Consider the following 16,055-nt stretch of genomic DNA (forward strand, 5'->3'; position numbering starts at 1 on the left):
GAGGGACCTAATGTTAATTGTTATCAGATAGAATCTCACCCCTGCCCTGGTCAGCTGTGAGAAAACAAACAGATCTCCTAACCTCTCTGAGCTATATACTCTCCCATATGCATGGGGATGGGAGTGGACTGCAATGAACTTCATGATTCTTTCCAGTTGAGAGTTTTTAGGTCTAGGATTCTATTGAATAAGACTCTGTTCTGTTGACTACTCTACAGTGAAGTTTGGTTTGAATAGATAGTTGCAGTATTTAATACAGTCTGGCATACAGCAGGGCTCAATAAATATTTGTTGAAGAAAGTGATACAGGTATATAGCCTATTCTATTCAAGCCTTACCTCAAAAACCAAAAATGAGCCATAAGCTTCTAGGACAGTAGACCACACCAGAGCATCAGGTTTAAATGGCACTTCTGATGGCAACTGACATAACTTAATATATCTTTGCTGAGGCATCTTTCAAGTAATCTATCCCAGAAATTCACTCGTATATGAAAGTGCACAACGGTGTGGCCCCTCACACTGGCACATCTGTGGCACTAAAGAGGTAATTGACTGTATCTTCTGGGTAGCAGGCTACAGGAATGGTCGTTCCAACTTTCCTAAATGATCTGTGGCCTTAGAAGAAAACACAAGTGCCCTCTAACATAACTGCTACTTTGCTCGATGTTCATCCTTCATCTTCTTTCTCAAGGAGATGTGAGACACAATAGGGCACAAGAACACATCAGTAGCTCTCAATCTGACTGAATTTTACTATCTCCTGGAGAGTTTTAAAACTACCAGTTCTTGGGCCACACCCTCAACCAAAAAAAAAAAATCAGAAATTTTGGAGGGGGAACCTGGCATCAGGTTTTAAAACCTCTCCAGATGATTCTAATATGCAGCCATCAGCATTAAGAACTACTGCCTAAAGTAAAAACTCACCATCAGCCAATCTGGGTACTTAATAAATGCCAATACCAAGAGTCACAAACTCCAGAAATCTTTCCATCTTGTAAAACTACAACTCTATACCCTTTAAATGCTGCTTCCTCATTCCCCCTCCCCCGCCCCTGGCAACCACCACTCTACTCTGTCTCCATGAATGTAACTACTCTAGGTATTTCATGTAAGTGGAATCAGAACCACATTTGTCTTTTTGTGACAGGCTTATTTCACTTGGCATTATATCCCCAAGGTTCATCCATGTTGTAGCACTTGTCAGGATTTCCTTCCTTTTTAAGGCTGAATAATATCATGTTGTCCATATATATCACATTGTTTACCCATTCATCCATCAACGGACACTTACATTACTTCCACCTTTTGGCTATTGTGAATAATGCAGCGGTGAACATGAATGTACAAATATCTCTTCAAGACCCTGTTTTCAATTCATTTGGGTGGAACTGCTAGATCATATGGTAATGCTATTTTTAATTTTTTGAGGAAACATCCTACTATTTTCCTTCTTGGCCATCATCAAGAGTTTTTAATAATAATAGCCAATACTTTCATGAAACTGTTAAGTGAAAAAAGTAAGCTCTAACTTATAGCTACAGCACAACCTCAACTCTGTTAAAAAAAAAAAAAGGCACAGGAGAAAAGATGAAGTAAGTACATACATAAAACTGTGAACTAGAAATGGTGGTTTCCACCCAAATGTTGGTAAAAGCAGACTTAAATTCTCTTCGCTTTCAAATTTCGCACTTGCCTACTTTTCTAGGATAAGCATACACTACACTGACAACCAAGAAAAAAAATTTAGTGGGGCACATTTTTCTTCCTGGTCATCCCATCATCCATTGTACTTATTTAGTCTGATGGTTCATTCAGTTCACCACATTTATCTAAACACACACACACACGCACACACACACACACACGCACGCGGGCACAGACACACACACACACACACACACACACACACACATACTTCTTCCTTTTATAACCAAATTGATTTCCGAAAAATTTTAAGCCCCAAATAATAATTCCAATTCTTAATCAAAAGAGTAAGTCTTTTCACCTCTTAGTCCTATTTGACAGGGCTTTCGAAAAGTCCTTCCTATTTAGGTGGGGCCTACAATCCAGTTGGGGCAGCAGGGCTAGAATCTGTCATTTGCAAGGGTGGCAGACGGGGCCACACGGGGAGGGGGGGCTTGGGGAGGGGCAGTGGCGGCAGGAGACTGCTGATAGCCCTCGCAGAGCACCTGCAGCCAGCCTCTCCAGGCCTGCCACGGACCCCAATGCACACCCCACTTCTGGCCTGGATCGGCTTCATTTTCCTTCAGTAGCCGGTAAACTGCCTTCTCGCCATGAGAGAGACACTGACCTGGACTGAGGAGGGAGGGATGGAGGAAAAAGGGGAAGGAAGGAACTTGAAGGATTAATGAGCTGATTTCCATAAAGGCTTTGACATCTTGGAATGAAAAGCGGCCTGTAAGAGCAGAAGCCCAGGCCTCTCCTCAGGCCATGTTGCCAGCTGGCCATTCATCACCAAAAATTCCCCAACAACTCCATGGCTATTGCTTAACCACCTCATATAAATCCCAATTAATCTTGCAAAGTCAAAACATAAATATATGACAAAAGTCTTTATTTTATGTGCTCTCAGTTTCAGGGTCAAAATTTTAAAAACCGAATTGGTTGGTTATCCAATGGCTCCAAAGAATTTTTTTTTTTTTTAAAAAAACCTTCTTCGGGAATAAAAGGACAAATAAATGACACCCTCACTAATGTTTATGTACTTATTGGACTGAATGAACTCAAGTCAATAATCAAATAAATTGTAGAATAAAAAATTTAAACTTTCTTTTTTTCAATAACATTAATGTTTCATAGCTTATACTCAAAAGATACAGAAAATCCTGAGTAGGCACAAAGGAACATTTATTCTTCTTTCATATGTAAATTGCTAGAGACATAAAGAGTCTCTTCAGCATTAGAACTGAAGGTTACCATCCCATTAGAACTGGGAATACTCCACATTGCCACGTCTTTCAGGGGAAAGGCAGGTGATAACGTGAACACAGGGGTTGGCTTCAAGAATGGCCCATTAGGACCCAGAATGGGCTCACGTGAGCATGGAGGTATTAGACACACAGCTTCCCACAGCAACACTCTCAAAGGACCTCAGGGACAAGGCAGGTGTGTCTCACGGGGCAGGCTGAAGCTTCATCACTAACATTCAATTCTACACTTTTCTATTTGGGGACCTCAAGGTTATCATGTCAATGGGGTGGATAATACAGAAAAACTGATACACAGCTCTGGAATGAATTGTGCTCTGGCAGTGTGCTTTCCTCCCAAATTTTATTTCAGGCTCTGAACACATCCTGATTAATAACGGTAAAAGTGTGTTGGGAGCAAGAGGAAGCCTGGTGTTAGGAACCACCTACAGACCACCCACAAAGTATAAAGTTCACACTTGGATAATAAAGAGTTGACTGTACTGGAAACATAAAAGCGGCTTTCCTAGACTCTCAGCAAGGAAGGTGGAAACGCAGTGAACTGCGGTGATTCATGCTTTTGTTTTTTAGGGCTGGAATGTCATGGAGAAAAATCAGAGAAAGTGCATGTGTGGGGGGGGGGGTGGGGGGGTGGGGAGTGATGATGCTGAAAAACCTAAATAGAAAACTGCAATAGGGACCAGAGGGAAAGTTAAAGAGGCCACAGTGTCCTCTCCAGCTGAAGAGGAGGCTGAAGGCAGCTTGGTCACCCATCTTTAGGCACTGACTGCACAGCACGAAGGTCCATTCAAATGCTGGCCTGTTACACCATCTGCTCCTTCCCACCCAACAAGAAGGAATGGGCTCAGGAAGCCAGCAGATGATGATTTTTTATGACAGCCATGAAAGGGTAGCAGGCTAAGGGGGCAGAAACTCTTTTATAGCACTTGAAGAATAGGAGATTCAGGTTCTCTCTTGGGGCGTTCCTGGATGGAAACAGAGATTTCCATAGGATGGTTCCTGGAGAGCCCTGACTTCCGGATCCCCAGAAACAACAGCTAGGAGGACCTGGCCTGCTAACTGATAAACAGATGAGAGCACAAATGTGATTATAATTCCCTATTCTCCCAAAAAAGGCAGCTTAGGGGAGTTACCTAAAAGCCACATGAAAAGCAAACGATACTAGGCTCAGAGGCAGTTTATGGTCAATCAACTCGCTCTCTCTACATAAAAGAGAGAAAACAAAAACTGGTCTAAAAATAAGAGGTAACCATCACTTTACTGGCATTTCAGACATGAGAGAATTTCCCCATCAATATCCCCATCCAAAGCTATAGGTATTTAGACAGACATGGAGACTCACACATCTACACACTGAGAAATTCTTCAGGGGCTCCCTTTTGCCTAAAGGTTTCCTTTAGGAGCTTTCGCCGAGTGGCCTCCACGTATTTCCGCGGTCTCGTGTACCTTCTACTAGGTTCCAGAAGAGCTACCTTTATAGTTCTCCATCGTCGCCTTGCCATTTCACGCAGTCATGTTCTTGACTCTGATATTACTCGAGCCCAGAATGCCCTCCCTGCCCCGGCCACTTGGTAAAATTCTACTCATCTGTTGAAGGCCCTTCCCCGTCCCTCCTCTGGGCTACTCCTGTGCTTATTACATACATTTCTTATTACCCTTGTCATATGGATGCAAATTATTACCTTACCTCCTGGATGTGAGTTCCTTGAAGTCAGAGCTAGTTCTTCTATATCTGCGTCCCTTCCATCTCCTAACACAAAGGCCACAGGCTACAGCCTGTGTTCAATAGACTTTGTTGGATTACACTGACTTTTGGGCGTCATACTATACCCGTTTCCTGCCTCCAAAAGGTAGGGAGCCAACAAAAGGGAACAAAAGTTCGTTTTTGAAAAACAAAAAAGGTTTCTATGTTAGACAACCAATGCACTGATTCCTAACCAAATGCAAGACACTCCAGCATGGAATGTGGTAGCATGTGGGCCTCTGCTGGACCCAGTGTGTTGGAGCTTACAGAGGACACAGTTGGGGGGGGGGGGCGGTCCTTGCAGTAACACTCTCCTACCAACAACAGAGTCTTACAGACACAGATTTGAACACAATGTTATAGAGAGGACTCCCTGCGTATTAAATGAGAAATTCTTTTTGTTCCATCTTTCACATAGTAAATGTTCTAAGTTCCACAATAAATTGACAATGGCCAGAGTGAAAAAATAAATGTATCCACACTCCTTTGCCTTGATTATTCAAAATTCAAGCTATTCTACTACCTACCTTACAAGGGGCAACTTCCACGTCTTTTTCTTATTCACACCCTAATGGTCTCCCCGTACCTATTCAAGTCTTACCCCAATCTTTAATCTATGAATTGCCATGGCGCCTAAGAGTTTGTACCACATGATTTAGTCAGTTATTGCCTTTCATTGCCATAACATCTGACACAGGCTTGGGCACATGGCAGGTATTAATAGAAACAAGCTGATTGGTGGACAGATAAAAAGCCATATTATATGCCCCCCAGCCATAGAGCAGTTTCAGAAAAATTGTCAGGAAAATATTTTTCTTTCTTTACCACAACCCAAAGTTCTAAAAAGATAAATACTCCAATAAGTTTATAAAACTCATGCCAACGACTTTTAAAACTCCCACAACTAGAAACAGCAATTCTCCAATGTATTCCTAACCCCTGATAACTCCTCGCTCATGTGGGGTTTTAACATACCTCTCGGCCAGCCAGAGTTTGGCTCTGGTACAAACAGCAACGTCAGCCAGCTCCTGCTGAAAGTATGTATTCAGTCTGTATTTGGAGTCTGAGGAGGCTTGTAACAAATGGAAAACCTAAACCAAAAAAGAGAAAAAGCAATATCCTGCTGTGAAAATATATTTTTCCTAAATGCTCAGTTCCTCCCTGTTAGGTTTCCTCAAAATATTCCCCTCAAAGAAAACAGACACCTGCAGAACACAGCTCTGGTTTCTTTGCAGAAAACCACGTTGGTGTGGGAAGACACAGCAACTGGTAAGAACCCTATGTCCTCGATCCCGGCCTATGCCCTGGGTTCCCTGCACAATTCCAAGCAAAGGGGACTATTCAGGGACCAGCTATTTGATCGAAGAGCTTACTAGCTACAGAAAACCTATACATTGATTTTAGCAAAGAAAGGCAAACGACTTGCTCTATGTTAGTGGTCTCATATGAAAAAAATGTACCTTTTCAAAATCAAAGTCTTGCTGAAGAGGGAAAAATCAACGGTCTCACAGTCCAAACTGGCTCATGTGCTGGGTTTATCAGAACAGTCTTGGCCAAAGAAGCAGGCCACAATGATGCCTGCCTTTGCAAGCACAGGGTAGTGATGTTTGTAAACTGTTTAGATTTTATTTTTAGCAGTTCTCCACGGAGATGTCCAGAATGGAGGCACCAAGGCAGACGCATTCTATTCTCACTCTATGTGACATTACATATTAGAATTGAGCAGAGAAAGACAAGTCCTGTTGTATCTCTAGGTGGCTTCTATTTAGAATGAAGGCCACAAATCCAGCAGACCCATGACTGTGTGCATGTGCACGCAGCTTACGTAAGCATGTTGTGGATTCATGCTCAGTGATGACATCAATGACACTGCGAGGAGCACAAACCTGCACCTGCAGCAGAGAGAGAGATCCTCTGACCTCAGCCAGTGCCAAGGAGAACGACGCATGTCACAGAAACCCTTCAGCCCCATTACCGAAATCAAAGGGGGGGGAGGTGGGCGGAGCAACACAAGTATGGATAAACACACTGAGAACTTTGAAAGTCTATTTTAATAATTAGTCTGTTTTCTTTCCCTATTGTGTCCTTCACCAGAGCTACAGATGACTTCCTAAGCAACAAGATTTAACTTTTTCTCTCCTGCCAACGAGGAGCATTAAGTGAAAGTTAAATATGGAAGGGAATAATGAGAAAAAGGAAGAGGCCAAGATAAAAGAGATCCAGAATCATCAGACCCCTAAATGGGAGTGAGCTGGCAGTTTTCCTGGGTCAGACGTCTGCAATTACCAACAACAAACACATGCAGAGCACCTTTGGTTAAAGAATCAAAATAACTGTGATTACTTTACTATATGTAACTACTATTTTTTTTTTCTTTTTGTCGTCTAAACACAAGTAATCGTATAGGAGAAGGCACACAATCCCGATGTGGAGACTTGAAAATGCTTCCTCTAATAATGGATCTGTTATTCAGAGGCAACAGATCAAGTATCACTACTTCACCACACCCCCGCAGGGACACAAACCGCCCGTCGAGAAGTCTGGAGAAATGGGTCTGGCTGGGGCTTCTGTTCTTCTGTGGTGACTGCCAGAAAAAAAAACACCTCCCTCTGCCTGAATCCGCACTATCCTGAAGGAGTTGGCAAACTCACTGGGCCTTGCTTTACTTTTCTCCACAGCTGCACACAACCAACCACCAGGGTTTTTCATGGTGTCACAGGATCGTAATTAATCAGCAGACACCAGCAAAATACATGACTGTGGAATTTACTTGTAAAGAAAGCTGTGAGATTTTCGAATGCCTCTCATTTAGAAGCAATCACCTCAAAAATAACTCCTGATGGATGTTTAAACTTAGTCCTATATTTGCTCACCTTACTTGGCAAAAACAAGGCTGTTTTTGAAACGCTTCATAGCTCTGGTTTATGAAAATCAGCCTCCAGGTCCATCAATTCTGTCACCTTGGGCACAACCCAGACAACAATTGTGATCCTGGTTATTCACCAGGAACGGAGAGCGATCTATTTACATGGGACAACTGCAGAGGGAGGTACACTTAAAAGAACCGCGGTGGAAAGAAGCATGTAGGAGAGACAGGGCCAGAGAAGTGAAAGACAGGGTCACAGAAGTCAAGGGAAAACCGGGCAGGGAAGGAGAGGGAGAGCAGAAGACGGGGAGAGGGGAGAAAAGTTTTGTAAACAAATGTCTGAAACAAGTTACTGTATTTGAGATCATTTTTTTTTTCTTTAAGAAAATTAATGACTATATTTGAACACACGGCTACCTTCACATGACATTTAGAGGGTTTGTTTTAATTTGTTCAAGCAAAATGAGGCCATCGTTTGGGGTGAAGTCCAGAGGTGAGGCTGGGCCTCTGGAACTACGGTCCAAGGTCAGGTCCAGGAGCACCAGGCAGCTCCCAGGATCTGAAAAGACGGTGGGGGCAAAGTGATTCCTCCTCCTTCCTCCTTCTCTGAAAGTTCTGGTTCAGGAGAACTTCCAGGCCAGGAGTACAGTCTGGCCCAGGCCTGGGACAATTTGAAAACAGCCTATGATATAGGACTGCACTGAACCCAAAGAGAAAGCGAAGCTGTGTGACCCACTGAATGCACATGAGCAGTCTAAGAAGTGTAGTGTCACTTCAGGTGGCCCAAACTTGTCACAAATATTTAAACAACAATTACTACTAGGCACTATCCTAGGAGCCTCTGCACAGAACAAATGAATGCCTGCTCCCCGCAGCTTACATCCTAGTCACAGATAAACGGAAAGTCCATAGCTTCCCTGACTGCCTGGTCGCAATTTTATGACCTGCACACAGCATCGCCATCACCTTCCTCTTATGCTTGGCCTCACCCTCCACCAAGTCCGGTGCAGAGCAGGAACTGAACAAACGTCTGCTGAACTGACGCCGGTATGTGGTGCCTCTTCCCATACGGACTCTGCCTTTGGGACACATGCCCTTGGATTTGGTGAGTTGCTGCAAACACGTGTGAGGAGAAGACAGAGCTGAACAACACTGCACCCCTCACTGCAGTAGGGAGAGCAGGGAGGCCAGATCAGGGCGGGGAAATGCAGCCCTGTGGGAGGAGTACAGGCTCTGGAGCCAGGTGGACATGGGTGTCCACCATTACTAGCCGTGGGGCTTTGGGCAACTTACCTAACCTCTGCTTCCTCAGTGAAACACTGTATAATAGTATCTGCAGAAAGACTCAAAGGAATATATACTACTACTTGACACATTAGGCACATGATAAAAATGTTAGTTCTCTCCCTTTTCCTGTTTGCTCCCTCCCTTCCAGCCCCCATTCCAAAAATAGTCAGAGAAGGCTTTGCAAAACAAGTGATATTCCTATTTGGCCTTAAAGCAAATCTTGCCAGAATCTGGGGAAGACCGTGCAAGCAGAGGAAACTCAATTATAAAAAAAAATCTGAAAGGGTATTAAAATATCAGTATCGCCAACAAAAAGAATAAACTTTAACGTGAATTATGGACTTCAGTTAAAAATAATGTGTCACTAATGGTAACACACATACCACTCCAACGTTAAATATTAATAACAGGAGAAAACTGGAGAGGAAAGGAAGATATGGGAACTCTCTGTACTACCTGATCAGTTTTTCTGGAAATCTGTAATTGTTCGTTCTTTCTTTCTTTCTTTCTTTCTTTCTTTCTTTCTTTCTTTCTTTCTTTTTTAACGTTTATTTATTTTTGAGACAGAGAGAGACAGAGCATGAACAGGGGAGGGGCAGAGAGAGACGGAGACACAGAATCGGAAGCAGGCTCCAGGCTCTGAGCCATCAGCCCAGAGCCTGACGCGGGGCTCGAACTCACAGACCGCGAGATCGTGACCTGAGCTGAAGTCGGACGCTTAACCGACTGAGCCACCCAGGCGCCCTATAATTGTTCTTTAAAAAACCTATGAATGGAAGGAAAGCATCAGGACTGCTCAGGGAACAGCAAGTAATTGTGTGTGACAAGGGCACAGTCAGCGGTGTGTGGGGTGATAGAAGACACAGCTGGAAAGAGGAGTCAGGTCAGAATGAGGAGGATCTTAAATGCACCAGCAAGGGACGCGTCCTCTGTTCTGTAGGTGGCAAAGGCCGCTTTAGAAACAGTGCTCAAATAATTAGATGTGTCATTTGGAAAGGAAAGACCAGGGCAGTGTGGAGGCTGGAACTGGAAGGGGCAGGATGACCAAGATTACTATTAGTCTAGGCTAGAGGTGGTGAGGGTCAAAACCAGATACTGAGAGCCAAGGATGGTGGGTGGGCTCAAAGCAGCTGCAGGTGTTTTCTTTGACCTACACGGTAGTTTTAGCCCGTCATTTACGAACTGGGAGATTTCACATCAGAATCATTCTGATTTCCAACTTCTTTTGAAAAATCAGAAGACCTGGGGGTCAATAGTCACCTGCGGGGGTCCAGTTCACTGTCACACCCACGACTGCCTATTATTCGTGGGCCTAAGGTAGAGTGTCAGTGTCATTTATCACTGCTTATGTGCCTTTTTCTTTCTTTCTTCCTTCCTTTCTTTCTTTCTTTCTTTCTTTCTTTCTTTCTTTCTTTCTTTTAACTTTTGGAGAAACAAGAGGAAAATAAAATATTTACTGAGCTCAGACTTCTTTCAAAAGTTTCAAAACAAAGGATTGGACTCGGAGGGCCGTGTGTTTATCCTCGTCTCCCTTCATTCACTTATCTGCCTGGTGCTGATAGGACTCTGATTTTGTGAGAGCCCCGGTCCGGATGGTAAAAGGAGTGGAAAGGAGAGGAAAGGATACATTTGAGAGACATTTTGGAAGCTGAAGAAGCAGTACTTGGCAACTTGGTGTTAGACATGGAGTTGCAGGTCAGAAAAGAGCCTCTTAACTCAGGCAGCCGGTGATGGAGAGCCATCCTCCACTACGGGGCTCACAAGGGAATAATATCCCGTGGCAGGTCTGGGAATGAGGAAAAGGGATCTCATGAGTTGGGTTAGGAATATCCACTTGATGATTGCTCTAGTCAGGGTAATTTATCTTGGAAAGCACGAATTCTTTTGAGAGTGAAAAGGAGCTCTATTAATGACCACCCTGGGACAAAGGCCAGTGGGTTGCCTCTAGCTTCTGCAGGCCCTTAGAAAAAAAAGACTAGAGTGGAGGAAGAGGTGTCTTTGGCAAAAGAAGCAGGAGGAAGCTTTGCCGACTTGAGATGGTTGTAACCCAGTCAGAAAGACAGAAAGCACACGCAAACAACCAAGGGCAAACCAGCAGCACCACCCAGGACTATCGCAGGCAGTGGGACTGGCCAGAAGATGCCCTCAGGATGGGAGGCCAGGAAGCAGCTGGCAGCAGGCTAGTGTCCTTGCCCTTGAGATGCAAGCCCCGAGAAACTCCGGGAGAACCAAAGAGGAATCTGGAGAACCTGGAAGCAGTTACTCCTTGCCGACCCCCATGCCTACTCTAAACACAGAGAGACTCGGGGGAGCCCCCAAGCATCTGTATGAAGCACTGGGTCCATTTGGGCAGCTTTGAATCTTAAAAGTGACTCCACAGGAGCGAATGTAATACTCTTTGAATAAGTGCCACAGGCCTAAAAAGAGTCATGAGGCAGATCTCTGAAAAAACTTGCACTGCACCAGTAAAGTATGTCTGGTTTATGCTGCTAGACTAAAATAGTGACTTGTGTTAGACAAGATCAAGATGATATATGGCTGTTTGGGAATGCAACGCCGAGATGGGTTTTCCTCTTCACCAAGCATGGCTTCCAGGCAATTTTCCCCCTTATAAAATCAACAGCAGCTGAGCTCCAGAAACAGCAGGATCCAGCAATAACAGGACCAGGTTAGGCAGGCTGTGAAAAAGGACAACTCCAAAGAGAAAAGAGATGTTCATTTCAGAGGTCAGATATAAATGAGCTGAATGTATCGTAATCATTCACTATCCCAGACTTGGAAGATCAGCACCTGTATCCACTTTTGCAACTATATTTTCTTAACCACAAATCCTATTCTTCTTTTGCAGCATGCAGACTTTGGGAGAACACTTTTGCCCCTATCACATTCAGCCAAGTATAAAATTTCTGTATCTGCCATTTTGCCTTGCCTTCTCTCTGCATTGCCCCAACCCCCACGGCTAAGTCAGAGCCACATTTTTCCAAGCTCAGTGTTTACACAGGATTTTATTTCGGCTGGTAAAACATCTGTATTTTTTCAGGGACTTGAATAAATGATCTATGCCGGGAATGTACAGTATAGGGTGATGTCAGGCCCCCTTTTTCTCTCTCGACTCACTGGGCAGAACAGGCAAACATTGTTGCAGCCTGTAGTTGGGAATGTGAATATTTATCCTGTCGACTTAATTCATACAAACAGAAGGAAAGGCAGGCAGGCAGGAGTATTTTATGGCTTTGAGTCAGACTGAAAGGGGGAGGGTGTGAGAAGGGGGGATGGCTGAGAAAGGAATCTAAACTTTCTAATTCACAGAAACATGCTTAATCATACAAATGTGGAGAAAGAGATACAGCAAAAATTATTTAAAAGGTAGACTGCATTTGTATGTGGGTGTGGGGTGTGTGTGTGGGCGGGTAGGAGATGGGAAAGCAAGAGACAGTTCTCCAACTTCTGTATCTTTTCTAATCACTACAATAAGGTTTAGGATTTAATTGTTTTCTGCTTCAGGTCTATTAAATCGTATCCATAACCAGACCACAGGCTTCTTAGGAACACCTTCTTATCTTCTGATTTCCACAGTGCAGGGCACGGTGCTTACTGGGAATATGGACCCACCCATGGCATCTGTACAGGGCTCAGCGTATTGTCCTTTTTACTGACAGCCCAATCGACGGGAGGCATGACCATGGGACACTTCAGCTACTCAGCCTGGTCACCCCTACAAGAAAGGGCTTGGTGGGCAAGTGCCACCCATAGTTACCCACCAATCGTAGAGGGCAGGCCAGGAAGCATTTCAAGTGGTTACTCCTCCAAACCTCAACCTATTTATCAGATGAGGACAAATCCTTAGGAAGGTCTCGGGAAGTTCCCAAAAGGTGACACTTGGCTGTTGCTGCTGTCAGAAAAAGGGTGCTAATTGTGATGTGTAATTACTTCCTAGCTGACACTGGCTTGGGGAAGAGAATCACAGGAAACAGGCCATGAATATCTTTAAGGACTAATATGTACACACACACAAAGTCTGTAGGGGTCTGAAAGTCACTTCGTGTGTCAATTCATTCCCTCCTTTCTGTGAACACTCCCCTTGTTCTAGTTCAGGAACCAAAGATCTTACACCTGGAAGATGAAAACAACTCACTGGTCTCTGCCTCCAAAACTTATTTTACACTTGACTACAGAGAAACTTCTTAAAGCCCTGACTGTATCACTCCCAAGTTCAAAATCTCTCAATGACCTCCAATTGCCTGAAGAATTTGCTGGGCACTGAAGTCTCGACTTACTTTTCTGTTTTTACCTCCTATTTCCTCCACTTCGTCTATCTATTTTGTAGCTGAATGGGACAATTTCCCATTCCTGACAACTTACAAATGCTTTTCTGTCCAGGATGTTCCTTCTATTTCTCCCCCCACCACCCTCTCCAACTCTGCCTACTGAAATTCCATTCAAACTGTAAGGCCCAGCTAACATCACCTCCTCCATAAAACCTTCCTCAGGTTTCATCAACCACCACCCCCCTCTCTGACCCAAGACATATTCTTTTCCTACTCAGTGCCCAACGGCTTATTTAATTTGATTTTTTAAAAAAATTTTAATCCTGTCATCATAGTTATCAATCCACAATTTCCTTTCCTGGAGTATAGCTCTTTGAAGGCAAGGACTGTGCCCTGTTCTTCATAGTCCCTGGGCCCCAAGGATATGGAGCTTTGTCTGGTGTAGAGAGGGGTTCCATGAATGGAGCATTTAGTGAGTTGGAACTGTAGCATGCCTCCCTTCCAGGGGTGGCAGGAGCACAGCCTATGCTCAGAGCAGCAGCTGGAGTGCTAAAAATGACTTTCTAAACTCTCCCCACACAAAGGGGTGGGAGAAATACACAGTATTAATGAGAGAGTGAGTATTCATTTGTCTTAGATCATCTTTGGCCTGGTGCTCCAAATTTTACAATGCAAATAAGAGTCCCCTCACCCAGAAGAAGTGTCAGGGGCCCTGAGCTACTGGGTAAGAGTGAGGTTGAGAAAGTGACGTCAGGGGCACTTGAGTGGCTCAGTCAGTTATACATCTGACTCTTGATCTCAGCTCAGGTCATGATTTCACGATTCGTGAGTTCGAACCCACATCAGCCTCTGTGCTGATAGCACGGAGCCTGCTTGGGATTCTTTCTCTCCCTCTTTTTCTGCCCCTCCCCTGCTTGTGCTTGCTCTCTCTTTGTCTCTCTCTCAAAAACAAATAAATAAACATTAAAAAAAAAAAAAAGAAAGTGATATCAAAGGTATTCAGTCTTAACCTCACTTACAAAAGTTTACATGTAAAGTATTAACAATTTCCACTGATATAATAATATCTGTTCTAACCAAAGAGTTCCTAACTTTGGAACATAAGATACATTTCTGTAAAGGTATGGATAAAATGTTTTAATTATTTGTTTGTTTGTTTGTTTGTTGTTTAATGTTTATTTATTTTTAAATTTTTTATTTATTTAAAAAATTTTTTTACTGTTTATTTTTGAGAGAGAGAGAGAGAGAGAGAGAGAGTACAAGTTGGAAAGGAGTGGAGAGAGAGGGAGATACAGAATCTGAAGCAGGCTCCAGGCTCTGAGCTGTCAGCACAGAGCCCAATGCAGGACTCAAACTCACGAACAGTGAGATCATGACCTGAGCTGAAGTAGGATGCTCGACCGACTGAGCCAGCCAGGTACCCCGATGTTTATTTATTTTTGAGAGAGAAAGAGAGACAGAGCGTGAGTGGGGGAGGGGCAGAGAGAGAGAGGGAGACACAGAATCTGAAGCAGGCTCCGGGCTCTGAGCTGTCAGCACAGAACCCGATGCAGGGCTTGAACCCACAAACTGTGAGATCATGACCTGAGCCGAAGTCGGATGCCTAACCGACTGAGTCAGCCAGGTACCTTGGATAAAATGTTTTAAATTACAAATTTTTTTTTGTAAAAGATATCCCAGTTTAACTTATTTAGGAGAAGCTTTATTATGCTTGCTGATTTATCTCTTCTATCTATCTGGATCTTCAACTCTTGAGTTTCCTTAACAACAATACTGAGATAAATAAGGATCTCTTTGATGTACCAAAGCTTGTTGATGAAAAATAATAAGGATAATTTGTTCAGTCAAGACAGTTTACTTCAGCAATACAGGAAGGAGGAAGGAAGAAAGGAGAAAGGAGGAAGGAAGGAGGTGGTGGAATAAATGAAAAAAAATTAGTCATAAATCAATAAATGTTGAAGTTGAGTGACGGGTACATGAGGTTCATTATATTATCCTAACTACATTTGTGTATATTTAAATATAAGTTTTAGAAAAAGGCTTTAGGAGAGAAGAAGGTAAAGAGAAAGCAGCTATAGGTCACAGAGATGAAATAAGTATAAAAAGCTTATGATGTAGTACAAGAAGTTATGTATATTAACAAATAAAATGCATAAATTCTAAGACAGAACACTAAGCACTGGAAGGGAGAGAAGGGAGTCCAGAAGATGGTAAAAGTGACATTTAAACAGTAGTGAAGAGGGGTGCCTGGGTGGCTCAATTGTTTGGGCATCCAACTCTTGATTTCGGCTCAGGTCATGATCTCACGGTTTGTGAGTTTGAGCCCCGAGTTGGGCTCTGTGCTGACAGGGGGGCTGTTTGGGACTCTCTCTCTCTCTCTCTCTCTCTCTCTGCCCCTCCCCCATTTATGTGTACACGCTTGAGCGCACACACACTTTCTCAAAATAAATAAATAAACATTAAAAAACCACTATAAACAGTAGTGAAGAGACTAATGTATTCAACAAAGGGTATTAAGACAACCAACTAGATCTTAGGGAAATAATACAGTTGGGTCCCTACCTTGCACTGAAATAAATTCTAGATGGAGAAACTAATCAAATGTAAAAAAAGAAACTACAAAAGTGCTAGAAGAAAACAGGAAAATATTTTATAATCTTCTGGTAAAAAATGGGCTTTCTAAGAACGAACACAAAGCCACAAACTAAAAAAAAAAAAAAAAATAGATGTATAAATATGTCAATGTAACAACCGAAATCTCTGGGACAGCAAAAATTAATAGGAATATTCAAAACCAAAAAAATAAGGGGCAAAACATTTGCTAATTCCTTCAAGGAACAAACCTCTTGCAAACCAGTAACAGAAATGAAAGTCATGGGATGAAATATGGCTGGGAATTACAAGCTTTCTCCATTCATAGCACCCTTACACCTCAATAAT

The 16,055-nt window shown here is 43.2% G+C and overlaps 1 protein-coding gene across 6 annotated transcripts in view; it reads right to left on the reverse strand.

Annotated features, from left to right (window-relative positions):
* THADA (THADA armadillo repeat containing) overlaps window positions 1-16,055 on the reverse strand; it is a 324,964-nt gene that overhangs the window by 92,649 nt on the left and 216,260 nt on the right. For all 6 annotated transcript variants that reach the window (XM_053890646.1, XM_053890645.1, XM_019465008.2 and 3 more), the window contains one exon: window positions 5,670-5,785. In XM_053890646.1, coding sequence (XP_053746621.1) covers window positions 5,670-5,785 — 116 coding nt within the window. The remainder of the gene's footprint in view (window positions 1-5,669; window positions 5,786-16,055) is intronic.

This window comes from Panthera pardus, unplaced genomic scaffold (assembly GCF_024362965.1).
Source record: "Panthera pardus isolate Hobbes unplaced genomic scaffold, ASM2436296v1 HiC_scaffold_25, whole genome shotgun sequence".
NCBI classification, from domain to species: Eukaryota; Metazoa; Chordata; class Mammalia; order Carnivora; family Felidae; genus Panthera; species Panthera pardus.